Source organism: Diceros bicornis, chromosome 28, assembly GCF_020826845.1.
Source record: "Diceros bicornis minor isolate mBicDic1 chromosome 28, mDicBic1.mat.cur, whole genome shotgun sequence".
In the NCBI taxonomy this organism is placed as follows: Eukaryota; Metazoa; Chordata; class Mammalia; order Perissodactyla; family Rhinocerotidae; genus Diceros; species Diceros bicornis.
The window spans coordinates 8,358,898-8,386,463 of NC_080767.1; the positions used below are offsets into that span (position 1 = coordinate 8,358,898).

General features: G+C 53.5%; 1 protein-coding gene across 3 annotated transcripts in view; it reads right to left on the minus strand.

Moving 5' to 3' along the window:
• The window catches only part of CORO2A (coronin 2A), a 56,068-nt gene that overhangs the window by 26,369 nt on the left and 2,133 nt on the right, over nucleotides 1-27,566 (minus strand). For all 3 annotated transcript variants that reach the window (XR_009215876.1, XM_058523612.1, XM_058523613.1), the window contains exon 2: nucleotides 2,359-2,559. Coding sequence is in view for 2 of the 3 variants with exons in the window: in XM_058523612.1 (XP_058379595.1) it covers nucleotides 2,359-2,559 (201 nt within the window). In the remaining variant the exon portion in view is untranslated. The remainder of the gene's footprint in view (nucleotides 1-2,358; nucleotides 2,560-27,566) is intronic.

Below are 27,566 nucleotides of genomic sequence, written 5' to 3' on the forward strand. Positions count from 1 at the left end.
AAAGGAGACCCCCCACGGACACTTTCCAATCAAACTCTCTCTCTCCTTCGGGGGTAACCATTATCCTGGTTTTCTTGATAGTCCCCTACTTGCTTTTCTTTAAAATTTTTCTGCTTATGTATCCCTTCAAGTACTGTTTAATTTAGTCTATTTTTAACTTTAGGTAAATAGAATGAGACAGTTTGTAATTTGTCTGGTTTCTTTCCTTCAATATTGTCTTTAAGATTCATCCATGTTGTGGTATGCATACATACCTTGTTCCTTTTCACGATTGTGTATATTCCATAGTACGGATATACCATAATGTATTTGTTCAGTTCTTGGACATCTGAGTTTCTGCAGTTCTGTGATGAAAGGACAACACTCCCATGCACATCTGGTATTTGTGTTCTGGTGCACAGAAGCACACGTTTCTGCACGGTGTACACCCAGGAGCAGAATCTCTGGTCTTAGGGTGTGTGTATTTTCCTCTTTAATAGAAACTGTTACATTTTTTCCCAAAGCATGTGTGTCCCCAGTTTATCCAGCTTATCATGCCCCCAGAAGTGTCTGGGAGTTTATGTTGCTCTATATCCTCGCCATCACTTACTACTGCTGGATGTTTACATTTTTGCCAATCTGGTGGTTGTAGTGGTGTCCTGTTGTGGTTTACGAATGAGGTTGGGCACTTTTCCAAATGTTTAGCAACTATTTGGATTTTTTCTGCTATGGGATACCTGTTCAGGTTGTTTTTTTTTTTCCTAGTCCATTTTATACATTGAGGAAATGAACTCTTTGTCACGTTTATTGTGCAAACATCCTTTCTCACTCTAAGGCTCGCCTTTTCTTTCTGCTGTTTTCTTTAAGAGATTATTACTCAGTTTTTAAAATAGCTACAGAATATTCAGCCTTTCTATTTCTACTTGAATCTGTACTTACATATTTTGTAGGAATGTGTCCACATGGTCAACATTTTCAAATACGCTGTCATGACGTTGCTCCTGTTAGTATCCTATTATACTTTGAATCTCTGCTGCTGTGTTCCCTCTTTTGTTCCTGATGTTATTTGCACCTTCTCTCTTTTATTGTCCACCATCTCTCCAGAGGTTAGTCTATCAGTCTTTTCTAGAAGCCCACTTTTGGCTCTTCTGACCCTCTCTAATCTACCTTTGTATTCTCTTCCACTGAATTCTGCTCTTTACTATCTCCTTCCTCAAACTTTCTTTGGGTTTACTCTGCTGTTCCTTTTCTAACTTTTAGGTTGAACGTTTAGTTGTTAATTTCTCACCTTTCTTCTTTTCTAACATAAGCATCAGTGCTATCCATTTCCCCTGTAAGAGCACTTTCCCTGCATCCAATAAGTTTTGTGATGTATTTCATTATCATTCAGTTCCAAGTATTTTTAAGTTTCCATTTTGATTTCTTCTTTGATCTAGAAGTTATTTATAAATTTTTTTAAATTTCCAAATGAATGGGAATTTAAAATTTATTTTTTGTTACTGATTTCTAACTCAATTTCATTGGAATCAGAAAACCTAGTCTATGAGATTCAAATTTGCATTTATGATTTTAACTTGTAAAGTCTTTTCAGGGTCTAAGTTTGCTATTTGTTGTTTCAGCTGACTGACTCGTGGTGGCTTAGATGCTCTGTGGTCTCTGATTATGAACTTCCCTGATCTTTTCTGTGGGAATCCTGTCCACACTGGGAATGTTTTCCTCTGGAGAAACTTCAGGTCTGCCTCTGCTGCGACCCAGAGGCAACCTGGGACAGCCACCCTGGGGTCCCTTTAATCCCCTAGGAGGTTCTGCCTTAAGGCAGAGACTCAGGCTCCTGAAAAGATCTGCTCTTAGGTTAATCCATGTGAAGCTGCCATTGTGGGGGGCAGGTCAAAAACCATTCAATATCAGCAAACGCGTACGGTCTCCCCACACCGTCCACGTGTGCCTGCAGGACAGGCCAGTTCCTCCTGTTCACCTACTGCTGACCACTCTGACTTAGATTTTGGCTCAAGGTTTGTTTCCTTTTTGGGTGAGAGGAGCTGGCTTTGGAGATTTCCCCAGTGTCTTGTGAGCTCAGCAATGCATTAGAAATTATATTTTATTCTGGAGTAAACTGTTTTGTAGTGGGGTGGAGGGGAGGTCCTAGAAATAGCTAGGCAATAGTTAGAAGGTGAAATCCTAGGCAGGATATATTTTTCCCAATGAGGAAACCAAGGCTCACAGAGGTGAAATGACACTCAAGGTCACGTGGCTGGTCACAGGCAGGGCTAGGACTTGAGCCTACGTACAAGCCCAGAAACCTTGCTCTTTCTGCTTTCCCTCTGTCCTGCGCGGCCTCCGGAGGGCTGTCTGCGCCTGGGGCTTCCCAGGCATCCTTACCTGGTGCAGGGGGATGACGAGGAAGGCCCCCCCACCAGCACACTCCGTCACGACCGCGATGAACTGGGGGTTCACGGCGCAGAAGTGGTTGTCATGGACGCTGTGGGTGATGGGCACCGAGTCGTAGCAGTTCTCCTTGCTGGCGGGTTTGCCAAAGACGTGGCGGAACTTGGAGCTCCGGATCTGGGGGTGCCATGACATCTGCAGGGACAGGGGACAGACAGGGCGTGAGGCTCGCTGCCCCGACCACGGGACACAGGGGCCCTCACCTCGAGAACAGATAAGAGGCGCGACCAGCACAGTGGTCGGCTCTACGTGGACGGTGACACGCCACGAACGGCAACCAAGGGAACAGGCTGTAATTGTGGCCGCGTCTACGGGCCTGGTGAGATGGTGTGTAACCACTGCTGACCTGTTTGCCTTCCACCCCTGCAAGTACAGACACAAAAAGGCAGCAAATCCACGGAGAGAACTCCCACATTCCCTCCTTATCCACCATCTCACCAGACGGCCCAGCCTCCCCGCCCCGCTCGGCCCAGCTAAGCGGGCGACACTGTGTCCCCTGGAGCCAGCCGGCCTGGGCTCCAGCTCTGCCTCTTGCCAACTGGGTGAGCAAGTGACTTAACTTCTGAAGCCTCAGTTTTCTTTTCTGTAAAATGGGAATGATGAAAGTATCTGTCTCATAGACTTGTCAGGAGGATTAAATTAGATGATACATTAAGACCCCTTGGTCAACAGTAATAACTAATACCACTCTTATCATCCAGGCATCTCGAGCTTCCCTTGCTTCTCATCCAGCCTTGTATTTGTTCACTCAATATTTACTGAGCACCACCATGGGACTAGGCCCTGCACCAGGCACTGGGCGTCTGGAGCGACTAAGCCTGAGCCCAGACTTACAGGAGCAGAGAGTCCTGGGAGTGAGGCCGTGGGGGAGTCTGGGCCACTGGGACCCAGTGTACTATAGGTAATAATGGAAGTTCGTACATGGCAGTCAGGGAGGGCTTCCCAGAGGCAGTGACATGCAAGCTGTGATTTGAAGGATGAGTAGGAGTGGGCCATTTAGGCAGGACAAGGGAGAGCTGAGGGAAGGCATCCTAGGCAGATGGAACAGTGTGAGCAAAGGCCCTGAGACAGAAGCAAATACGGAATGTTTGGGGAACTATATATTGTTTAGTAAGATTACAGAGAGATGTTAAAAAGAAAAAAATATATACCTACACGTATAAACATGTAAATTGGGTGATGCTCGTGAAGAGAATACACGCTGGCGGGGTGAGCAGGGCTCTGTGATGAGGCTCTAGGCCTTGTTAGCAGCCCCATGCACAATACCAGGCGATCCCACGTGGCCTCCTCTCGGCCCCCTGCTGCTCAAGTCAAACCCCGCCCCCAGTCTCTCTGACCCACTGCCCTCCCATCCACGCTCCCCACGTGGGCCAGAGGGGTCCTTCTGGACACCAGGCCTGGCTGCAGTCCTCACCACCTCAGATTGCCCTTCGATGCTCCCCACTCACTGCTGGCCTGAAAACCAAGGCCAAGCTCAGGCCGGCATCCCGGGCCTGCCGGCTGCGCTCCCCACCATACTCCAAGAGTCACTTTCTCTTGCTTATTTGCTAACATTGCCTTACATATAAAGAACAGCACCCAGCTTCCCTTACAACTGCTCTTGCATCTCGAGTCCTCTGGGCCTCTGCCCTTGCCCTTCCCTCTGCTTGTCTTGCCCTTCCTATCCTCCTCTCGCCTGTACTCATCTCTACAAGTCCAAATGCTCCCCTCCCCTAGCCCTACATCCTCCCCCACTTCCTTGACACCCCAAGTAGCAGGGACCTTGCTCTCCTCTGCCTCCTCTCTGCCCTCAGGTCCCTGACACCACCCTGATTCGGAGTTTGTGTCTGTTCTCATCTTCTCTACCAGCCTGCAGGTTCCTCAAAGAAAGGCCTGGGGCTCTGCTCCTTGAACGCCCACCCCACGCCCCAGGAACTTCCCAGGAGAAAGCATGTTTGCTGGGCACCCACACGGTCAGGACAAAGAAGGCACCTGCCCAGCCTGGGCGGCCAGCCCCTCAGCTCTCCTCTGTGCTCAGTTCAAAGGCACAAGGTTAGGGGGCTGGCCCAGTGGCACAAGTGGTTAAGTGCACGCGCTCTGCTTCGGTGGCCTGGGGTTCGCCGGTTCGGATCCCGGGCGCGCACCGATGCACTGCTTGTCAAGCCATGCTGTGGCGGTGTCCCATATAAAGTAGAGGAAGATGGGCACGGATGTTAGCCCAGGGCCAGTCTTCCTCAGCAAAAAGAGGAGGATTGGCAGATGTTAGCACAGAGCTGATCTTCCTCACCAAAAAAAAAAAAAAAAAAAAAAACCAAAAAACCAAAGCACAAGGTTAGACTATTGACCTCAGGAGGTGACAGTGATCAGCCGTTTACACAGCATCAGGGAGCCCATCGGCCTCACAGGGGCGGGTCTGTCCTGTGAAGCTCAGATATTTCCACTCTCCTTTTGGGAGCTTTGCCCAAAACCCTGGCTGCATTTGCCAGAGCTCCAGGAAGCAGCACAGAATGCAGGGACTGACTGACTAATTCATGTCCATCTGATTCCAGAAAGGATGTAAGAAGCCTTACAGAAATAGAGAACCCAAGATAGAAGGAAATGGAAAAGGCACGGCGAGGAAATGGGGACAGAAGGAAATGCAGCAACAAAAAGAGATTCCTAAAAGGTGGGGGGAGCTAAGCTACGGAATGTGTGCTTCCAGGTCCTCCACACAGAGACGGTGGGCCTTGGATCTGGCTCCAAGCTTCCCCGTGGTCAATTCAACAAGGGAAACATAACCAGAAAGGGATTTAGTCAGTGTCTTGTAAGATGAAGGCCACCGCTTGCTAAGGAGCAGTACAGCTTTTCTCTGCACTGGGTCCTAAGAGAATGGGTCCTAAAAGTCATCTTAGAAAAGAACAGCAAGGACAATGACCTCCCTAGGGTCTTGGCCATTAGGTGGCAGCTGAGGAGCTGCCTTGGCCCTGGGCTGAGGATGGGAAAGTGGGGAGCAAGTCAGCAGGCTCAGCTCTAGGTCCCCCAACCCTGCCTCACCTTGGGCAGCAGTGTGGGGAAGGGGGCACCTGTCTGTGGCCGATGGTGATGCTCATCAGACATTCCATTGCTCTTCCCACGACCAGCCTCCGTGGAGTCAGGCAGCCACAGTGTAGGATCTAACCAGAAGATCAGGGGCGGGAGTGACGTGTGCCACTTCCAGGCTGTGGCCTGGACTGTGACCCTCCAGGACTCTCGTCCTTGGCTGAAGGGATGTGAAGGCCACGTGTTCCAGATGGTGCAGCTTCCATCATCCTGGGTCCCCATAGGACTGTGCAGAACAGAGCACCTCCCCCCACTGACTCATGTTGGACAAATACCGTGACAGAGAAGTAAACTTGGAGAGTGAACCTCTGACATGGTCGGGTTATTTGTTACAGAGCACAGCCTACCCGTCCTGACGAATACACCGCCCCGTGCAGAACTAGCCAGTGGTAGCTGGCAGATGGCCCCCTGTGCTGGGTGTGGCCGGAGCACAGGAGGCCTGCAGGGCAGAGAGGGGCGAAGAGGCAGGACCCAGATCACCCCAGAGCCAGGGAACAGAGCTCGGCTCTGAGGGCACGGGAGCTGCCGCAGGGACTAAACCAGGGCGGCGGGAGGACCAGACTCCACCTCTAGGAGGACTCCTCTGACTGCCGAGGAAGAAAGGGGGGACCGGGTGAGCGTCTGATGGTCGCCTGGGCTGAAGGAGGGCAGAGAGGGTGGAGAGGAGGGGACACGTGAGTGAAAAACCAAGGAGGTGGGACCAACCAGCCTCGGCGCCCATGAAATCAACACGACCTGACCCTCATCAACAGTCCTGGCCCCTCAGGCCACCCCCCCAGCACTTTCCCCTCACAGCCTAGGGCTTGGCCCCTCTCCTGAGGGATGGCTCTCCGCCAGGAGGAGTCAGGGGGCCTCTAGAGGCCTGGACCACCACTCTCCTCGAGCTCACAGTCACCTCCATGGCACTAACAACTCAGTTTCTGGGCGCCTGCTACTTGCCAGGCACCGTTCCAGTGCTCCCCCGTGTGAACTTGACAGGCAGGTGCTGCCCTGCTCCCATCACAGATGCAGGTTGAGGCAGAGAAGCGAAGAAACCTCCTGAAGTCACACAGCTGGTGTGTGGCAGAGCCAGGAGCTGAACAGCTCTGTCTCCGGAGCCTCCAGCTCCAGGTTCCTGCAGATAATGCCCATGATGACGAAAGCTCTTTCACATCCATCACACCCTGGATCCTGCCTTGGCCCTGAGGGGGAGGTATCATGACCATCAACACCCCAACTTTACAGAAGAGGAAAACGAGGTGCAGGAAGCTAAGCGGGTGCCCTCCAGAAAGGGGGCTGCTGGCCTCCACCGAGGCAGCTGGCTAGCTGAGGAGCAGCGTGAACATAATGAGCTTCTGCCCCGCTGCCCCAAACTCCTCTCCCCACCCCTCCCTGCCCCAGCACCTTATCTCCACTGCCAAGGTCCTTCCAGACCTGTTGCCATGCAGGGAAACTTACAGAAGTGGGGGATGGGATGGCACCAAGCCAGGTGGGACGTCTCTCCCTTTGCCCCCAGGTATGGGAGTGTGCGTGCACATATGCGGGTGAAGTTTGTGCAAATCTGTGTGCACTGTGTGTGCAAGTCTGTGCATAAGCACCGCATTCATCAGGGTGTCCATATGTGTCCAGGTACTCCTGCGCTGTGCACACAGGTGTACATCTGTTTGGTGTTTCACTGCATCTGTGCATGTACGTGCACATGCGTGCATGTGTGTATCAGTGCATGCACGGGTTTAAGGACTTGGCAGTTCAGAGAACGCTTGTATTTTCCCCACAAGCAGGCGCTTGCCTGGAAATGCAGACCAGAGCGGGCCCTCTGCACTGCGAGGCCCTCGCCCATGGGCTGGGCCAGAACGGCTGATCCTGGCCAGGTTTACTTCACGCCACTTGTCCTCTCCTGCCCGGTCCCATCCGGCTGGGCCCACATCAAAGCCATAGCAGACCTTCTCAGGCGTGGCGTGCCAGCCTGCTGGGGCACAAAGCAGGGGGTGGCATCGATTCTGCTGCTATCTCACGGATGCTTAGCGGGCCTGATGCCACGGGATTAGGCTCTGAGGGCTGTGAATTCCCTGCCCCCGAAAAGGAGTTAGTCATCTCTGGGTTTAACATCCTACTGAGTTTATTTCTTAATGTCTGACGGTGGAATGGCTCGCTGCCTGTGCCATCCCTTACTGTCCCGGAGACTGTTGTCTCCATTTGGTGCAGAGGAAGTGACTTGACCAAGATCCTATCAGTAGGAGCAGTGGAGGTGGGAGGCAGAAGCCAAGAGCTGGTCCAGATGCCCCTCTTGCTGCCATGTGCTCCTCTCTCATGTGTGAGACAGAGACAGAGAGACATGGAGACTTTCCTGCCCCCAAAGGCTGTCTTCCTAACCCAGCCCTGAATCACTGCAGGCCAAGGGTTAGCTGCAGGGTGGCTGAAACCGAACCCACACTGGGTGTGGCACAAAGCAGCAGAAAAGGTTATTCATTAATTGTGCTGTTCCGGCCTCGGAGAAAGATTGGAGCTACCTGATCTGGTCTATGACGCCCAGAATGGGCAGGAGCCTGGCACTGCGGCTATGATGGTCCCTTCGCAAGTCTGTGGTTCCACATCTAATATCTAGAGTTTTATGTTTTCTCTTAAAACCTGACCTTGTGGTCAGGGAGCTGTCCCCATACGTCCTCCTGAGAGTCTGACCCACCACACGCATGTCAGCTGCAGTTAATGGAGAGAAATCAGAATCACAAGTCTCCTAGTTTTAAAAAACGAGAAAACATTACTGTGCGAGTACACGACGCTCTAATTGAAGGCGATCTCCAAAGACCAGGAATTAACACAATATACACCTCATCATGGATCCTTCCCCCGACTCCAATCCTGGACGACTATGATCCATCAGAGAGTTTATCCTGATCCCGGCCTCGACCCCAAACTCCATAGCAAAGCTCCTTTCTAACTCATCCTGAATCCTTATGGGGCCTCTGACGCCCCAGCAGAGGGTAGGAAGTCTGGCTCAGGAAGCCGAGGCCCATCAGAGGTCAAGGCAGGTCCCGGCTTCACCAGCCATTTCCTGTGGAGCCCCCTTTCCCGCCAGGCGGGAAGAAGAGACCACAGGGCTCACCACTTCTCCCCGGTACGAATTTTATCCACAGTCCCCTCTGTTCCTCTGAGGCCAGGTCCCGGTTTAGCTGTCACTTCTTGGCCCAAGACGTGGGCCTTATTTCTGTCTTCCACAGCCCAGCAAAAGGGTCTCGAGCGACCCTGAAGTGTTGTCTGAGGTGGGACCCAGGGACCTGGAACCTCGGAGTCTCACTGCACAGCCTTGGTGTTCTTCCCTCTTTCAAAGCCAGAAGAGGCCTTGTTTTCCTCCACAGAAGTAGAGTGACCAATTGTCCTGATTTCCCCGAGGTGGGGGGTGGGAGTATTCCCGGGATGCAGGAGCTTCAGTACTAAAATCCGGAAAGTTCCAGCCAAAAAGGGACATGGTCATCCTACCACAGACGTCTCCAGAAAACTTTCATCTGATTTACACGCAACAATTCTACTGTAAGTCACTAGTACCCTTGACTCTGACAACTTGCCCGTGAAAGAGAAGGCTCTAGAACTGACTTCTTAAAGAGCCCAACATCCTGAACCAGAGAATAGAACATTTCAAAGCAGAAAAATCTAAGGATTGTAAAGAGAGGTGAATGATTTAATTCAGTCACCAGCCAGCATCCAGGAGTCCTGGCTCAGTGCTCACTCTGTGCCGGGCCCCGTGTCGGGGCAGGGATGGGCAGAGACGACAGGCCAGTCACTGCCCTCCACGTGTGTGCACTGCTCGGGGAAGTGGCCGAGAGCAGGGGAGATGAGATGGCATGAGTTTGACAGGCTGCGAAAGCCCAGGGCTGTGGTTTGCAACTCTGAATGTGCACTAGAATCATTTAAATCAGACACCGGGTGTGGGACCCAGGCACCAGCTCTGTCCAACACGGGAGCCTCCAGTCACAAGTGGCTTCTAAAGTTAAAATGAAATAAAATGAAAAACTCAGCTCTTCAGTCGCACTAGTAACATTTCAAGTGCTCAACAGCCACACAGGGCTCCTGGGTACCCAATTAAACAGTGTCATTACACAACATGTTCCTCACACCTGTGTGACTGTGGGCAAGTCACTTAATGTGTCTATTTCCTCACCAGCAAAATCAGGCGTAATAAGAAACAAATAATAGCTAACACTTACATTGCTTACTAGATGTGAAGTATGTTTCATGTACTAACTCAACCCTCACAGCAATCCCATAAGTACTATTAGCACCCCATTTTTACAGATGAGAAAACTGGGGCACAGAGGGTTAGGTAACTTGCCCCAAATCACACAGCTAGTGGGTGGCTGAGCTGCAATTCGAAGCCAAGCTGTTTAGTCCCGCTCTCTCACAGGGCTGCCCTGGTGATTAAATGAGATAATCCACACAGCACGTGGGGCCATGCTGGATGCATACTTAGCGCTCAACAAAATGTTTGCTGTTAAGAGTGTTGTGGTCTCAGTGTTTACAGGACACTAAGATTTGATTTAGCGTGCAACAGGTACGTGCCGAGGGCCCAGCATAAAAATCCCAAACCAGAAAGTGCAAAGCAGCCCGCTGGGCACGGAGTTCTAAGCCCGGTGCTCAGCACGGTGCCAGGAGGGACAGACGCACACGTGAAAAGCCAACGACGATCCCCGCTGGTCAAGAAGCAGCTGAATCCACTGCTGCTGGGAGTGCCAACTGGTGCAGCCACCATGGAAAACAGTACGGAGATCCTCAAAAACTTAGAACAGAACTACCATGTGATCCAGCTATCCCATTACTGGGTATTCATGAACATGAAAACACTCATTCGAAAAGATATCTGCACCCCCGTGTTCATCACAGCATTAGTCACAATAGCCAAGATGTGAAGGCAACCCAAGTGCCCATCAATCGATGAATGGATAAAGATGTGGTCTATATATACAATGCAATACTACTCAGCCATAGAAAAGATGAAATTGTGCCATTTATGACAACACGGATGGATCTTGAGGGTATTATGTTAAGCAAAATAAGTCAAACAGAGAAAGACAAACACCATGAGGTTTCACTCATATGTGGAAGATAAACAAACACACACACAGATACGGAGAACAGGTTGGTGGTTACCAGAGGGGAAGAGGGTGGGGGGAGGGCGAAAGGGGTAAAGGGGCACATGTATACAGTGACGGAGGGAAACTAGACTTTTGGTGATGAACACAACGCAGTCTACACAGAAGCTGAAATAGAATGTACACCTGAAATTTACACAGTGTTATAAACCGATGTGACCTCAATTAAAAAAAAAAAAAAAAAAAAAAGAGTGGTGGCGGGCCTCTCCAGGGGGAGGCCAGCAGCCCAGCTCAGCCCTGTCCTGAGGGGACTTGGGCTCGTGGTAGGGGCCGGGCGCGGGGAGGAAGGGCAGGGAAAGCCCTTTGGTTTTCTCTGTTGGCACAGCCCTTGCAGGAAAACGAGAACACTGCTGCCTGGGGACCCTCTGCCAGGCCTCCATCACCGGGCTTTATCAGCAGTGAAGGCACCCTGCAGCCAGCAAATGAAGCAGCCCCGTCTCCAGGTCTCTCTGTCCCCCGCTTCTGCCCCGTCTCCCCTCCTCCAGCTCTCTGGTCCTTCTGGTCCAACACAGATGCCTCCCCGCAGGCCCACAGGAAATACAGATTGAGTCAGCTAGAGCCAAGAAAATGCCTCTTTTCTCCTGATGAGATTAGGCCTGAGGGAGTGCCTTCTCCTGACATCTGACACTGCCCAGAGCCGGGCAGGCCTGAGGAGAGGCAGGGCACCTCCTGAGATGGTGGCCTCCCCTGCCCCATGGTCCCCCTGTTCTCTATACTCCCCTGCCCCCACCAGCCATGCAAGGCCTGGGCAGCCTTTCGTCTCGGTGACTCCGTTTTACCCCTAGCCAGCCCAGGCCTCCTATCCTGCCCCGATCCCGACTCTGTCATTTCCCTTAAGACCCACCCCAGGTTGCCTCTGTCCTCAGGATAAAGCCCTCTGCTGGACGTGGGTTGTGAGGCCCCCACATTCCCCCTGACCACCTTCTCATCTCCACAGACCTGCCCTTTGAGCCAAACTGGTTTATCTGCTCGCCCCTTAAAGCAGAGTGTTTTCCCAGGCACCCCATCTTTGCTCACACTCCTTCTCTCTGCCTAGAGCCCAGTCAGCCCAGATGAGTCCATGGTTGGCAGTTGGCTGGGCTCCAGGATGCCCCACCTCTCACTCTACCTTCTGGGGTCCAAATAGAACCACCACCAGGGAGCTTCCCCAGCTGCTGGCCTGAATTCTCTCTATCCTATGAGGTAGCCCGGGGCAAGGAAAGAGGAGGTACCAGGTTCAAATCCTGGACCTCCCTTTGTCTCTGGGCCTCAGCATCCTCATCTGTAAAAGGGCATCCTAATATCTACCTTACAGGGTCTTGCCCAGGATCAAACGAGATCACGGATGTAAAATACCTTGCACATGTCTAGCACCAAGTAAGACCTCAGCTAATGGATGCTCGCTTCTCTTCCTCCCTTCGTGCTACCTGTGTCTCTTCCTTCTTTCCTCCATCCATCCATGTACCCATCCACCCACCCATTCATCCACCCACTGGACGGTCAACTCCAAACGCTCCTCCTCTTCTGTTCTGCCCAGGCTCAGGCCCAATCCACAGGCGGGCATCCAGAGGAGACTGACCTGGACTGAGCTGTCACTCACTCCGCCAGCCTCCCTCGAATGCCGCTCTGGGCAGCAGGAGCTGGGGGCTGGGCTGGTCACTTCCATGGCAAGCATAACGCCAGTCAGGCTGAAGAGTCCTAATTCTGACGCCAACTTGCTCCAGGACCTCAGGCAGATCTCATCCCGTCAGGGTCTATCTTCTCAGGCAGGTAAGACTCCTGCCCCGCACAACTGTGGGGACGCTCCGGGCCCCGGGCCCCGCCAGGGTGACGGAGCTGTCTGCCTGGCAGCTGCCCCAGCCCTTCCTGGTGCCCTTCCTACCCCGCCCTCGGGGGCACAGGACAGGGCTGCTTCCTGATTAGTCCCCCAAATCAGGCCCTGAGCAAAACTCCACGCAGATTTATTGCCCTACAATCTCCTTATCTCGGAGTTTCGAGAGACAAGGGTCACCGGGGGCTTTCTAAAGACATCTCCAGGAGGCTGAAAATCTGGAGGCTCCACTTCCGCTCACCATCCATTCCCTGGCAGAGCTTCTGGGTCTGTCTTTGGACAGAGAGGGACACTGAGGCAGCAGAGAGGGAGAGTGCCTTGCTCAGCGTTCCACAGAGAGCTGGAGGCAGGGCTGCAGCCCCACAACCCCAGTCCTGGGTTGGGCATCTGGCCAGAGGCCCACATCCTGTTGTCAGGGGGCCCCCACCTCAGACCCACAAGTCAGCGCTCACCTACCCTGCTGCAGGGACCTGGGCCCAGAGAGAGTTGAAACAGCATCATCAGGGCCTCCCGGAGCCTCGCCTGTGCTGGGCGCCGTGGGGCAGAGGCGAGGACGACCCTGGCAGGCGCCTCTGCCTCTCAGGAGCTCAGACTGATGGGAGAGGCCGACACGTAACCGCAAGTTCAGTTCAGGGCGAACAGGGCCCAGGGCTGCAGCAGGGAGACGGAATCCCGGGAGTGGCTGCCCGGAGGGTATGTCTGAGCCAGGCCTTAACAGCTGAGTAGGGCAGGCATTGCAGGTGGAAGGCCCGGTGCTAAGCCACACCTGGCGGCACCACGGTGCCTGGTGGAGTGCTGATGGGGAGCGAGGGCATGCAGTGAGGCAGGGGGAAGCAAGAGGCATATCCAGGGAACGGAAAGGGCCCAGTTTGGCTGGGTCTAGGCAGATGCAGGGGAGCAATGGGGGCTGCGGCTGGAAAGGTGGCCGGCCGAGGCTCTGAGTGCCGGTAAGGAGTTGGCACTGGAGACTCCGGGAGGCGTCCAAGCTGTGACCAGGGGTGCGGAGTCATAACAGTGAAGTGGAGTCAGCCCCTGCCAGTAGGTGGTCAGAACGTTTGGCCTGGGAAAGTATTTTCTTTCCTCAACTTTGGGCCTGTGTCTAAGAAAGAAATAAGTGGGTTTCGTTTCACACCCAGCTCCCATCGGCTGGAGGGGCTGTGGAGCACGGGGAGCAGAGGGAGGAGGACCCTGAGGCCTTCCCCGTCTGGACCCAGAAGGAAGAGAGCATGAGTGATGAGGGAAGAGCGCAGAGCAGGTGGGTCTGCTGACCAGGAGTCAGGGCCTGATCCGCCGCTACCGATCTCAGCTCTCTGAGAGAGTGACCGAGCAGGGAGGCTGGCCTACAGGCTCAGTCCTGGGCCACACCTCAGCAGTTGGGGTTTTTAATCAGAAAATAGTTTCCTTTCATCCTTCAACCCATATCCCCCCAGATACGACTGACGGCCTGCCCGCCCCTGCACGCGCCTGGGCAGCCCACACTCCATTTCCTCGCCCAGTAGCACACGTGGGAGGGCGATGGGAAATTCCTTCCTGCTTCTCCCTCACCTGCTTATTAACCTGGAGATAAATGCCACTGCTCAGCCCTCATCCATTCCCCAGGTAGCGTCTGCAAAGCTGCCAGGAGAGGATGGCGAGGCCACCTTCTCCCCATTGCCAGCCTCCCTGAGCTCTGCCAAACCGTCTGTTCAGACTGGGCCTACAGGCCAGGGAGGGCAGGAGGCCCAGCTGAGGATGGAGAGCACCGGAAAGATGTTGGAGCCCCAGGCTGAAGAGGCACTCCTGCCCACACGCTGACTCTGCGAAGACTGGGAACAATATCTCATGTACCTTTTGCATGAAGCTCTCCGACAGTAGGTCTCAAACTTGAGTGCCATCGGAGTCATCTGGAAGGCTGGTTAACACCTGGATTGCTGGGCCCACCCCAGAGTTTCTGAGTCAGCAAGTCTGGGGCGGAGCCTGAGAATCTGCATTTCTACCAGGTTCCCAGGTGTCGATGATGCAGCTGGTCTGGGGACCACTCTGAGAGCCACCGCTCTACAGCCCTGCTCTACGACAGAGGCCTGCCCGTTCAGCGTTCAAGTCACTCCTCATGTCCACCCTGGGGTGAGGAGAATTCTCTCCATTTCATGGATGCAGCAAGCTGTGCTCAGCTCAGAGTGATGGAGGCACTGTCCTGAGGTGACATAACTAGCAGGCGGCAGGAACCCGTCCTCCAAAGGCTCCATGAGCACACAATCACTTCCTAACTCAGGGCCACTGGGGCTGTGATCCTTGGCTTTCTATCTCGCGAATATTCTTCTCAGTACATAAACGTGGGCTCAGGCCAGCACTCAAGAACTGGGCGGGTGTTCCCAGGACAGCCTCGCCATCATAGAGGGCAGGTGGTCAAGACACGGGCTTCACAGTCAGAGACCCAGATACAAACCCAGACTCACCTTCTCTAACTCTTGGCCCCACACGGCACCTACCTTTCGCTGGGTTGCTGTGAGATGGGGCAAGTAGCTGAACAGAGCATCCAGCCTGGCACACAGTGGGTCCTCAATGAATGGTGGCAACCAGTGGGCCCAGACAGGAGCCACAGAGGCATCTGGGGAAGATACCAAACCTCTCTGTGCCTTGGTCTCCTCATCTGTAAACTGGGGCCAATAACAGAACCTACCTTACAGGGCAGTCGTAAAGATTCAGTAAGTTTATTCACTTAAATTGCCTCAGGGCAGGGCTTGCTAGGGGAAAGCTGTGTGTGTCAAAAAAATCAAATAAAAAAATACGATTTTTTTGTCAAACATGACATTTTAGCACTGAACACACACTCTTCATCAATACACGAAGCAAAACCATTAAAGAACAGAGTAGCCCACTCTGAAGTCGAAATTTAAAAATTATAGTGGCGATGGTTGCACAACAGTGTGAACGTACTTCATGTCACAGAACCGTACCCCAAAATGGTAAATTTTATGCTCTATAAATTTTACCACAATAAAAGAAGACATAGCAGCACCCAGACGGGCGCCCAGCTCTCCTGCAGGCCTTCGCCTCCGTGGCCCGTCTCTGCTTCCCCACACTCTCCCCGTGGAGTCGCTGCTTCTTCTTACCCCTTCCTGCCCCCAGGCTGACAGTGGGTCCTGACGTGACTTGGGTGGGCAGGCTGGTTCCCCCGACTGCTCACCCTTTTGCTCCTGGCCAGTCAGGCCCCTCTCTGCCCCGGCCTCCAGCAGACGGGGTGAGGATCCTCACCACGCCCCCAGGCACCTTTAGGATGGGCCCAGACGACCTTCTCCCACCCACGTCCCTCTGGCTCGCTGTCCCTCTGTGGAGCTGACTCCGGCTCCTCCCGGTGAAGTCAGGGCACCTGAGGGAGCCATGCCTTCACTAACCAGCACGTACTCCCCCCCGGCTTCAGCTGGGAGCCCTGCTCTGAGCAGGGAAGATACACAGATGTTCTGAGACCAGGCCCCGCTCCAGTCTGCTCTGCTCCCGTATGCTGTGTGACCTGCTCAAGTCTTTGTCCCTCTCTGGGCCCCCACCATAAACTGAGAATGTGCATGGCTGCCTGTCACCCTCCTGAGGCTTTAGGGAGGCTCTGAAGGGAGAATGGAGGCAAAGGTGCTCTGTTTCTTTATTATATGATATGACCACATCGAGAGGGAGCAGAGCAGTGGTTACAGACGTGGTCAGGAACCGGCCTGCCAGGCTCAGACATCAGCCCCACCACACACCAGCTGGGTCGAGACCTCGGGCAGGCTAGGCCACTTCTGTAGGCCTCAGGTTTTCTCACGTGCAACATGGGATGGTGACAGCAAATGAGTTCATATGTGACAAGCACTTAGAACACCACCTGGCACATGGTAAACGCAAGATCAAGTGAAAATCAGTAATAATAGTGACTTCAAGTGAGAACTCATGGTGAGTCAGGCCCTGTTCTAAGCTATTTACCTGTATCAATGGATTGAAATGAACATTTAGCAAAAATGAATAAGGACTTTGAACAGATTAAACCAGAAGCACCAAGTGTCTATGTCCTTCCTTTCTCCTGGAAGTGGTGACACCTAAGTGGCCCCCAGGGATGGGGGATTATCTGTGCTGGGGGCATCAAAGCCCCATTAACTGAGGGAAACAGAGAAAGCATGTGTCCTTCCCCGCCCCCTTAGTGCTGATTTAGAATCTAAGGCTCTAATTCTTGTCTAATCTAATTCTCAGCCAGACCCACTCATTCCCTCTCTCAAATGATCCTATTACATCTGTGGGCAAAAAACAGATACACTATCCCAGGACCACCAGGGTCGGGGACCCCCATGGGCATCCAGCCCAGCTCTCCACCCCCCTTTCCACACCATTCTGTCTGAAAAGTCTGACGGCCCCGGTTTGTACCCTTCTAGCGATGGGAAGCTCACCCCTTCCCCTTCCCTGAAGAGCTCAACCGTCACACTTCCTCCTTCTGCTGAGCGGAAATCGGTCATTTCCCCACTGCCCTGTCTCCATCCCTGGAGCCCCACCAACCACATCCGTTGCCTTTGCCCCACGACAGCCCTCCAGAGGTCTGAGGCCCCTGACCGTGTGCCCCCAGCATGGCTCCGCCCCAGCTTGGGGAGTTTCTTGCATGACTCCCCATTTTGGTTGCCTCCGTGTAATGCTCCAAGCTGTCCCCATCGCTCACCTTGTCTGGAGCCCAGACCATACCCAAACCCTCCAGATGGGGGCTGAGAACCACTCAGCAGAGCGGGACCCCCAAAAGATCTCAGACTTCACATCATACAACAGTAGTACTGGCCAGACCCCAAGAGATCATGGGGTGCAGAAGGGGAAACTGAGTCAGCCTGCCTACCCACACAGGGCAGAACCAGGAACAGGATCCAGGTCTACGGCCCTCCAGCCCAGGAGAGTCCTCTCAGACACGGAACAAAGTGTCCTTTTATCCTGAGCCTGGATACGGTACCAAATATTTTGTTCCTTATCTGTGTTGCTGTTCCCGGCGTGACAAATTCCAAAGGTAGCTGGGGAGGAAAGGTCTTCTAATTGTGAGGCCGGAGGGCATTTACCCTAGCTGGGCCCTCCTGAGCTCAGACCTTTGAAAGGTGGTCTGTGTTTCTCCGGAGTATGGTTTAGGCTGAGAGAGACAGGGCTCCTTCGGGTCAGGAGAGAAGACAGACCTCAAGTCTTTGCTGCTAGAAAGGCCAGCAGAGCACCAGCAGCCCCATGAGGGAAGTGTCAACTGGGCACAGCAACTCAACCCACTCTTTCCAAGTCTCCAGCTGGAGACAGACCCCGTGCTGGGCTCTGTGGGCCTAGAGGGAGCCATGGGGTCTCTGCCCTGGGAATGGGTAGAAAAATGGAGAAACGGCACCTCACTCGTACAAAGTTTGATCACAAACGTGGTGGTGTGTCAGAAGTGGCAACAGCACGGAAAAGACCAGGAGGCTAGAGCACGGGACCCAAACAGTTTTGATCATTTACTCCTTCCAAAGGGAAAAGAACCGAGCTCACTCCCCAGTAGTTTATAGTATATATGAGGAACCATCGTCAGAAGCCACAAGGCACAACACACACACGAGGCAAGAGTCATCATTAACCAGAGTGACTGTAAATCTGTATCTCAAATAGTGTCCCCAAATTAAAAAAAAAGATCTTAGGCTACTTCTTGTCAGACTTGACTAGCTTGTCACTGTCTTTTTCCTTGTCTTGTGGCTGATGAAGCGATCACGCTGGAAACCCAAGTGTTAATTCTCCCATTGTCTTGTCCGCATGTACCACATTATTAGAACTACTAACAACCCAGTGTTCTGGTAGGAATCTTCTAAAACCACTTGTCCATTTTGTGCGAGTTGGTTTAGTTAAAACTGGTTAATATAATCCATAAATCCAATCTGGATTAATCAGTCTGGATTAACCTGGATGAATTAACCAGATTTATTAATTGGGATAAAGTGCCAAAAACAGACCAGAGTAAGGGTGTCCTTGTCTTGTCATCCCTTCTCTCCAGAGACGTCTGGAGACACATGACACGAAGCTGACACTCTGACTGCGGAGAGTGTCTACACCTGGCAAATGTGAGCAAAGCTGAATTGTTTTCTTGTTTAGATGATTTTCCTGCACCCCAATGAGTGTCTCGAATCCTCACTTTGGAGGCCACCAGAATAGAAGATGGGGAGACTCCCAGGGCAGATTTTCAGGCTGCAAGGGATGGTAGAGATCATCTAGTCTAACCCCCTCACTTTGCAGGGGAGGAAACAAGGACCAGGAAGGGATGTAACCTGTCCAAGGTCACCTGGCTGGTCAGTGGCAGAGCCTGGAGAGAACGCAGACCTCCAGTGCCTGATGCTGACACGGCAGCCTCGGGGCCTGACCACCGTCCAGCCCCGTACTGGCCCTCCTACTGGGCCGCAGGCAGGTCCCTGCACCTCTTGGCCCTCTGGAAGTCCCCCGCTGGCTCTGACGGTGGCTGTGGGCGGCAGAGAGATGTGCATCTCGGCAGAGGTTACAAATGGTATCAGGACGGGGGACGTGCGGCCAGCAGCAGGCCACGGTTCTGGGATTCACTCTGAAGCCTCAGTTTCCTCATCTGTGAAATGGGTCTCATCAAACCCAGCTCTCGGGCTGTTGTCTGAGTGCCCAGGAGGTTCCATAAACATCTCTGGGCTGGGAAGGAACCCCTGAGGGGTGTCACTGCTGTCCTTACACTCTGGAAGGTTCTGTTTAGGGGGGTGAGATCTGGGGTGCCCCTAGAGCCCGAGGATGCTGCCTCTGCCTGCCAACCACAGCCCTGGGCACTGCAGGACTTGGAGCCCGTGCCACCCAGCGGTCCCCAGGATGAGCTGGCCCGGGGCCTGGAGTGGTGGTGGGCAGCTGGGGACCCGGGGCCTGGGCCTTCTGAGGCACAGGCCTGGAATCCTGCTCCTGTCCCCATGGCTCTAGTCCCCCTGCTCCAATCTTCCCCATCTCCCAGGCCCTTCCTGCCTCCTCCAGGCTGTCCTCCTGATCCCTGCCCCCCACCTCTCCTGAGCTGAGCCCCACTTGGGCTTCCATGAGACGGCAGCATCGCCTGTTCCAAAACTTCCAATGGCTTCTCAGCCAGGTGTTCAAAGCCGAGGTCTGGCCCAGGAGTAAACCAAGACGAGGGGTGGGGCGGGGGGGCGGAAGTGAGGGGACACTGACAGTGGGAGGTGAGCGGTTAGCTTGGGTGCAGACAACAGGGGGTACATTTTGTATAGAGAACTTAAAAACAATAAAATGAACTGAAAGTCTGACTTTTTATTATCACGATGTGCCTGCAATTCTAAACGGTGTCAGTGATAAAACACTCCCCCTGCCAGGACGGGCTGCTCCCACCTCCATGCTCAGAATCTGGCCGGTACCTGACACCATTCCCCTTAGACTGAGCCAAACCCCACCGTACGTTCGCATCCCAAATAGGCTCGGTGCGACTCCTCCCGGCAGCCCTTCACTCGTGCTGTTCCTTTGCCAATAACTCCTCCCCACCGCTCTGCTACCAGCTGCCACCAGACTCAGCTTAGATGCTCCCTCTTCCAGGAAGTCTTCCTGCACGCATTCCCATGCATCCCCTCGCTGGCTACAACTCCCCTCCCGGGCTGTAGACTCAGCCGCATTGTGTTCTCATCTCCAGAGGAAGATTCAGAAAAAGAGCCAGCGCCTGAAATCTGGAACCCACAGCGCCATACTGGGAGAGCCACTTCCTGGCTATGTGACCTCAGACAAGTCCCATAGCCTCTCCGGCCTCAGTTGCCCCTCTGTACAAGGACCATCTCATCTCCAAATAGCCTCCTTTCCTTGACCTCAGTCATCCCTCCTTTTGGCCACACCTGCACTTTGTCATCATGGGAGAAAGTTCCACCTGCTTCCATAGTCACTAAATCAAGCACTCTCTGGCTGACCACATCCTCCCTACCTCCAGCTTCCTGTCACCTGCCAGATGTGACAGGCCTTTGTCAGCACCCCCGATGGATCAATAAAAACAGGTTCAGGCCCAAGGAGAGAGCCCTGGACCAGAGACCCTCTCCAGGACAACACAACCCATGTGGCGACGCCTCGACTCTGCAGCCAAGCTCAGCTCCAGCTCTTCTGAAAGGTGAGCTTGGGGGATGGCGTCCGGGCCACGCGACATCCACACGCCGTGATGGCAGTCTCTGGTCCCAAAACCTGGGACATCAGGCCAGGACCCCCTCCCGCAGATCACCCGTGAGGACGTCCCTCATGGGCCGCCCCCACCTTCTCCCCACAGTCTGCCTCCTTCTCCCCAACTCTTTCCTCCCACCAGCTCATGGGCCATCACCTCACTCCTAGCAACACCCTAAAATCCTCCCCACACTGGCTTTTTTCCATGGCATCTGGCAAAACCCTCATGCTGGATGAACCAGGATCTCTGAGTCCTGCTGGGGAGAAACAAGGACAAACCCAGGGCAGAACAGGCAGTACCAACGGGGGGAAGGCCTCTCCCACTGCAGCTTCTCTGTCCCAGCACCCCTCCCCCTGCAAGTCCGGCCTTGTGAGGGATACTGCCAGGCAAGCAGACCCCAGGGGTGGCCCACGTGGCCTCCCCCTCCATCAGTAATCCACCCCCACTGCCTAACATCCCTCAAACCACCCACTGAGCTCCTCCCCCACTGCTGCCACCTGCTCTCACCTGGTCACTTAGTCTCAGCCACCAACCATCTTGACCCTGACTTTTTCAAAAGATGCAAATCTGAGCACCCACTCCATGGCCATGGCTCCAGGGACCAAAGGGTCTGCCCACTCCACCCCTCCAGCCTCACCCTGACCGGGGATCAGAGCTGCAGACACCAGCGCTTTTCATTCCCCAAAGGCCCATTTCCTCCAGCCTCACGGCCTTTGCAGAGGCTTTCTCTTGTCCAGCGTGGCCCCTTCCCTACCCTCACCTGATTACCCCCTACTCATCTTTCAGAACTCAGCTCAAAAGTCCTGCCCTCAGAACAGCCTCGGCAGTGACCCTGGACTAGCGCATTTCTCTGCTCTGCACGCCCTCACACCCTCTCTCCTCCCTTGGACAGCTGCTCCAGGTGCTGGGGGCTCTAGGATTACTCCCACCTCCCCTGTGGTCGGGGAGCCCACGAGGGCAGTGCTGGTGTCTATCTTGCTCTGCTCTGTACCCCCAGCACCAAGCTCTGCTTCTCACGCAGACAGTGGTCAATTCACCAACAAAGATCCCATTCAAAAAATTAAATTGAAAAATAACTTTTTAAGGCATGAATGACCGGGCCAGTGTGGGTGAGGTTCTGGGACTATCCGTGTGGGGCAGGTCTCTGCCGTCTCTCTCCAGGGTGGGCCACAGGCCAACCTACTCCTGGTAACAGTCATAACAAGGATGAGGCTAATGGCCCAGCCAACAAGCTTGAAAGCTCCTTCCTGCCCATTATCTCCCCGCCGTCTTCCAGGCCTCCCCTGTGACTCAGAGCATCGGGCGTTTAATGACCAGTCCACTGGGGCATTTCTGAACTGGCATGTGTTTACTCTGCAGTGTGAACATTCTCCTCTTCCCCAGGGCCAGGACGCAGGAGCCCTTCCTTTGTGGGGCTGGACGAAGAAACAGCGGTGGAACCTAGTTAGCGCAGGTTCAAGTCCCAGCTTTTCTGCTACTTTTTTGTGTGTGTGTGAGGAAGATCAGCCCTGAGCTGACATCTGCCAATCCTCCTCTTCTTGCTGAGGAAGACTGGCCCTGGGCTAACATCCGTGCCCATCCTCCTCCACTTTATATGTGGGACGCCGCCACAGCATGGCTTGACAAGCGGTGCGTAGGTCCGCACGTGGGATCTGAACCCACAAACCCCGGGCCACCGCAGCGGAGAGCGCGAACTTAACCACTACGCCACTGGGCCGGCCCCCAGCCTACTTCTTACTGGCTGTGTGACCTTGCAAAAGTCACTTAATCTCCCTGGGCCTTCACTTCCTCATCTGTAAAAAAGGATAAGACTCTCTAGCCACGAGTTTGCTATAAGGATAAAATGAGTGAATGTACATTAAGAGGCCTGTCACATGCCATATCTAATTGATTCCAAGACCCACAGTTTTTAACATTTTAACCACTCTGAAACTGGGATGCAACTGATAATGATAGTTTGTCTGCCGTTTCTTCTTTCTTAATGGATTATAAAGTAATGGTACGTCTCACAATAGACGGTGCCCACCTTCAATGAAATACGGCAGTAGTTCAGTTTCTTTACTTCCTCTAAAGAGGTGGGAAGGTCTGAGGAGCCTCGGGGACCACAGACCAAGAACATGGGGGGGTCTGCTGAGGTCTGGCCCATGGAGGCGGGACCCTGAAGCATCAGGGAAGCTGGAGGCACAGGCCCTCCCTGGCCTGGCGGCCCTCTGGATCTGGGCCGGTGGTCCCAGTCCCACTCGGGGTGGCCCAGATCACAGCGAGACCCTCTCTTTCTGGCCCTGACACTATGCTCCTGATGCAGCCTGCAGTCACCGGCTTTGGGGGCAGTCTGGTCGCAACGCTGACTGTGTTGGCAGCCACTTAAAACTCCCCTCTTTGTCCCAAGGAGAGAGTCCAGTGACGCACCCAGAGACCCCCCGAGACCTCTCCTCACTGCGCCTCCTGTGTCAGCCGTCCCTGGACTCTGCTCTCAACTGTTCCGGAAGGCCAGCACTGGGATGTCACCCAGGCCTCACCCAGGTCCTCGTGCCCCAGTGCTTCTTTAACCCCTCCAGCCTGGTGACCTCAGACTGGCCGGATTATCATACCGTCTACATTATTATTATATGTAATATGCACACATAGCCAAATTTTTATAGAAATAAAATGTCTATCGCATAAAAAATCTCAAACTATAGAAAAGACAAAAGAAAAAATTCTGCCATCTAGTGATAATCAACCAGCTGGATGTGTGTCTGAATACTTTTCTATATTTACCTGGGTGTAGATATAGTCTTTTCTCATATTCAAACCCAAACAGGCTTGTTCCACACACACTGCTCTCTTCCTTGCTTTTCCAGATAATGCAACATCGCAGACCTTTCTCTACGCAGACTGGCGTCTTCTCGGGGACCTCATGGTGCTCCCCGTCCTCCATGCCTTCACCTGGCCGGTCCCCACAGCCCCTCTGTCAGGTCCCCGAGGCCTGCCCAGAGCGCCCAGCCTTGACCAGGAGGCAGCGCTTCGGGCCTGACGGGTTTCTGCAGACACTGGTCCCCCGTTCCTCGGGACAGGGCTGTGATGGGGTTATGGCTGCCCTCAGGGCCCCCTCTGAGCAAAGCCACACCGCAGCCCAGAAATACTTTTGAACTCTTCAGTCCGTGTGAGGTGAACGGCAGCTGTTTGTCCCTGCTGGATTGGACTGTAGGCCTCTCAGAACAGACTAAACGTTCTCCAGACCCAGACGCCAGCCGGTAGTTCCCTAACCCCCGGGGGCTCCAGACATCACAATAAACAACAATGAGCAGGTGGCGGCATTTTATAGCTCATAAAGCGTGTCCATACTCTTTATCCAATTTGGAACCTCACAACCACCCTATAAATTAAGCAAAGCAGGTCTTCATTATCTCCATTTCACAGGGGAAGAGACTGAGGCTCAGAGAGGTAGGGCGATTTCCCCAACTACCTCCCTGGCTCTCCTCCCCTTCAGAGTCTGGCCGACTCCAAACCTCACCAACAACCCGGCTCAGGCATCACCTCCTCCAGGGAGCCTCCCCACCCGCGCCCCACCCCAGACTGGGTGAGAGGCCCCTCCTGAGGGCCCACAGCTCCTGGGCTTCCCTCTCAGCACCGGAGCCCCCCACCAGGCTGTGCGCCCCTGAAGGCAGTGACGGGTCTGCCTATCTCTGTCCATACTCCCCAAGCGCAGAGAAACCTCAACAGACGGCCGCCAGGAGGAAGAGCGTTTTGATTATTACAGTGGGAAATACTCTCCCTACTTTACGGGGGAGGACAAGGGGCACAGGCAAGGGACAGGACTTGCCTACAGAGCACGTCCAAGGCCGGGTCAGGTCTCCCTCCTCGGAAGTGTGGCTCCTTTCGTTCCACCGCGTCCCCTGTGGTCTGTGATCTCGCGCGCCAAGCCACTGCCCGAGGTGCATTTCCGTCTCCTCTTGCGCTGGCTGGGCCCTACCTGGAGGGGCAGCGCTGTGGAGGGGGCTCTGGCTGGGGCAGGCGCAACCCCCCAGCCTGGGCCAGGTCCCAGGGTAGCCTCAGGAACAGCAGCCGTGGTCGGCCATCTACTGAGCACCCCGTGGGCCACGCCCCCGGCCAGCACTTGCCACCTACGTGTCACTCGATCCTGCAGCTGGCACCATTATGATGCCACTTTGCAGGTGGGGTGGGAAAGACCCCAGCCCAAGGCTCCCCCAGTGGCTGTGCCGGGACTGGAAGCCAGGGCTGCATCCCTGGCAGCAGGCGGCCCCAGGAGTTTGCTGGCACCAGAGCCAGAAATAAATGCACAGTCAGAGTACAAGAGACAACTCCCAGGGGCCTGCAGGCTTGGCGAGGCCCTAAACTCTCCCTCCCGTCACCTGGCCGCCTCCCACCCAGGGCCGGCTGGAGGGATGAGGCTCTTGGGCCCAGGGAACACAGGCCTGCCTGGCCGTCCCCAGCACTCCCCATGGGCAGGGTCACCCCACTTGCCAGCGCCCTGCAAGCTCCGGGCTCAAGGCCAGGCTGGAAGCAGCTGTCACATCAACCCTGCACAGGTTCTCAGCTCCCTATTTCTTCTTATTAGAACGAGACCTCACGTATCTGCTCCCAACTGTTGAGAGACGCTGAGCAAGGCCCTGCCTTTCCCTGGGCCTCACCTTCCCTGTCTGTGAAATGATGCTGGGATGAGGGGCGTGGGGGTGGCGGGGGTCTCTCAGTGGAGCCCACCAACTCCGACACGGCGGGGTTTGCCTACAGGCAGCACAGCACAGCGATCAAGACCCTGGACATGAGCCAGATGACACGGTTTCAAATGTATGACCCTGGGCAAGCTGCCCAACCTCTAGGCCTCAGTGTCCTCTTCTGTAAAAGGGGGATAAAAACAGAAAAAAGACTGAAAGTAAATACACCAAAAAATTTATATTGATTGTCCGAGATGAAAAGAGATGTGGGTAATTTATTTTCTGTCTGTTTTCCTGTCTTTTTGTAAATTCTCCATTATTCACCAAGTATTTATAATAGAAAAAAACAAGTATACTTTCTTTGTAAGTTAACTTTATTGAGATATGATTTACATACAATACACCCATTTGAAAAGATGGGAGTAATAATAAGTAATAGGATCTATCCTGTGGATTGCTTTGAGGACTGAATGGGTCAATGTATCTAAGATCTCAGGTGTGCCTGGAGCATAAGAAACGCTATCAAGTGTTTGTTAAACAAGCCCAAGCCCAGCCTGGCTTCCTCCCCCTCCTGCTCACCTGGCCCGGACCCCCGACCGCACCCCCGGCACCAAGCTCAGCAGGTCCTCTGCCCGCGTCCAACCTCACACCCCAGGCCTGGACTATTTCCACAGCCTCGTCTCCGTACCCCAGAGGAATCGCACCAACATGCAAATCCAGCTATGCCCCTGTTCTGTTCAAAAGCCTTCCACGGCTCCCGCTGCCCTCGACCAACAGCCCGGGCTCCTCTGTGAGACACTGTTTCAGCAAGTTACTTCACCTCTTTGTTGTCTTAACTGGAAAAGAGGAATAAAAACAGCACCTCCCTCACAAACTTACAGGATTCCACATTGTACGGCGGGGCACCCCACCCGACCCGCGGCGTCTCTCGCCTGTCTCGTCTTCCCTCTCCGTCACTCTGCTCTGGCCTGCTCCTCCCCGAACACGCAGGCATGGTGCTACCTCAGGGCTTGTGCACTGGCTGTTCCCTCCATCTGGCTCCCTCCCTCCCCTCCCTCAGGCCTTTGCCCAAAAGGCACCTTCTCAAGGGGACCCCCCCACCACCCTATTCAAAAGTGCAAGCCCTCCTTCCATTCCCCTCACACACCCAAAACATCCTCCTGTGTTTTATTTGCTCCATCTCAGTGATCAATTTTACTTATTATTTATTGTCTGTCTCTTTTTCCTATTAGATTGTAAGCTCCTTTAGGACAGATTTTTTTGGTCTATTTTGTTTACTGTCAAGCCCTCCCCCTCCACCAAAAATACCTGGCACGATGTAGGTGGTTAACGAATGAATGGCTGAATGACTAAATGAACAAATGGAAAGCACTTCGGACTGAATCAGGCAGGTGGTATGTACTCAGTAAACGTTAGCTATGATTATTATTACTGATTCTTCAAGGTGAGGCTCCCATGTCCTTCCTCCTTGACTTCTCCAAGCTTATAATCACACTTTGCTGGTCCCCACCGCACCCTGCCAATCTCTCAATTATGGCGGGGAGCACACTGCTCTTTAATTATATCTTTTTCTGCTAAGTCTAGAACGTGGGCTGTCAGAGCTGAAGAAATTCAGCAATCATTGACTCTACCCATTTCACAGAGAGGGAAAGTGAGGTACAGAGAAGGTAGGGGACTGACCTAAGGTCACACAGTGGGGTAGAGGAAGAGTTCACCCTGGAACCTATGTCTGCTGACTCTTCCTTCCTCTGGACCACACTGCTTTTATGTTGGCCAGACTCCGGCAACGGACACTTTTGTGCCACTGGTTTTTAAGCTGTACTTTTCACATGAAATGTTCATTAAACCTCAGATAAAACACCAAGAGCTTCTTCCCTACAAGACAAGTTCTTATAAAGAACAGCATTATACTCGTCTCTCTCTATATACCTACTTCTTCAGGGTAAAGTCCTCACAGGAGAAGGCTGGGGGCGAAGGGCAGTTAGGGTCATTTTCACGGACTTTTGTAACAAGCTACCAGATTGCCCTGCAAAATTACATGCCACCAGAGAATCCCTACAGCTTTGCCAGCACAGAGGTTTATCTTTTTCTATTTATTTTTGCTAATTTTATAGGAATAAACACAGACTGCTTTTGTTTACTATGTGGTATGTGTTTTCAAACACACACACACTCTGGTTGTGGAATCAGGATCCTTAGGCTTGGCTGCTGGTTTACTGTGACCTTTGACAAGTCACATCTCCTCTGGGGATAGGGGAGGCCTATCTGTAAAAGGGGGGTTGGATGAGATAACTTCTTAAGATCCCTTTCAGCTTGGACATTCCATAATTCCATGGTGCATTTTCAAATTATTAGCATAGCATGAT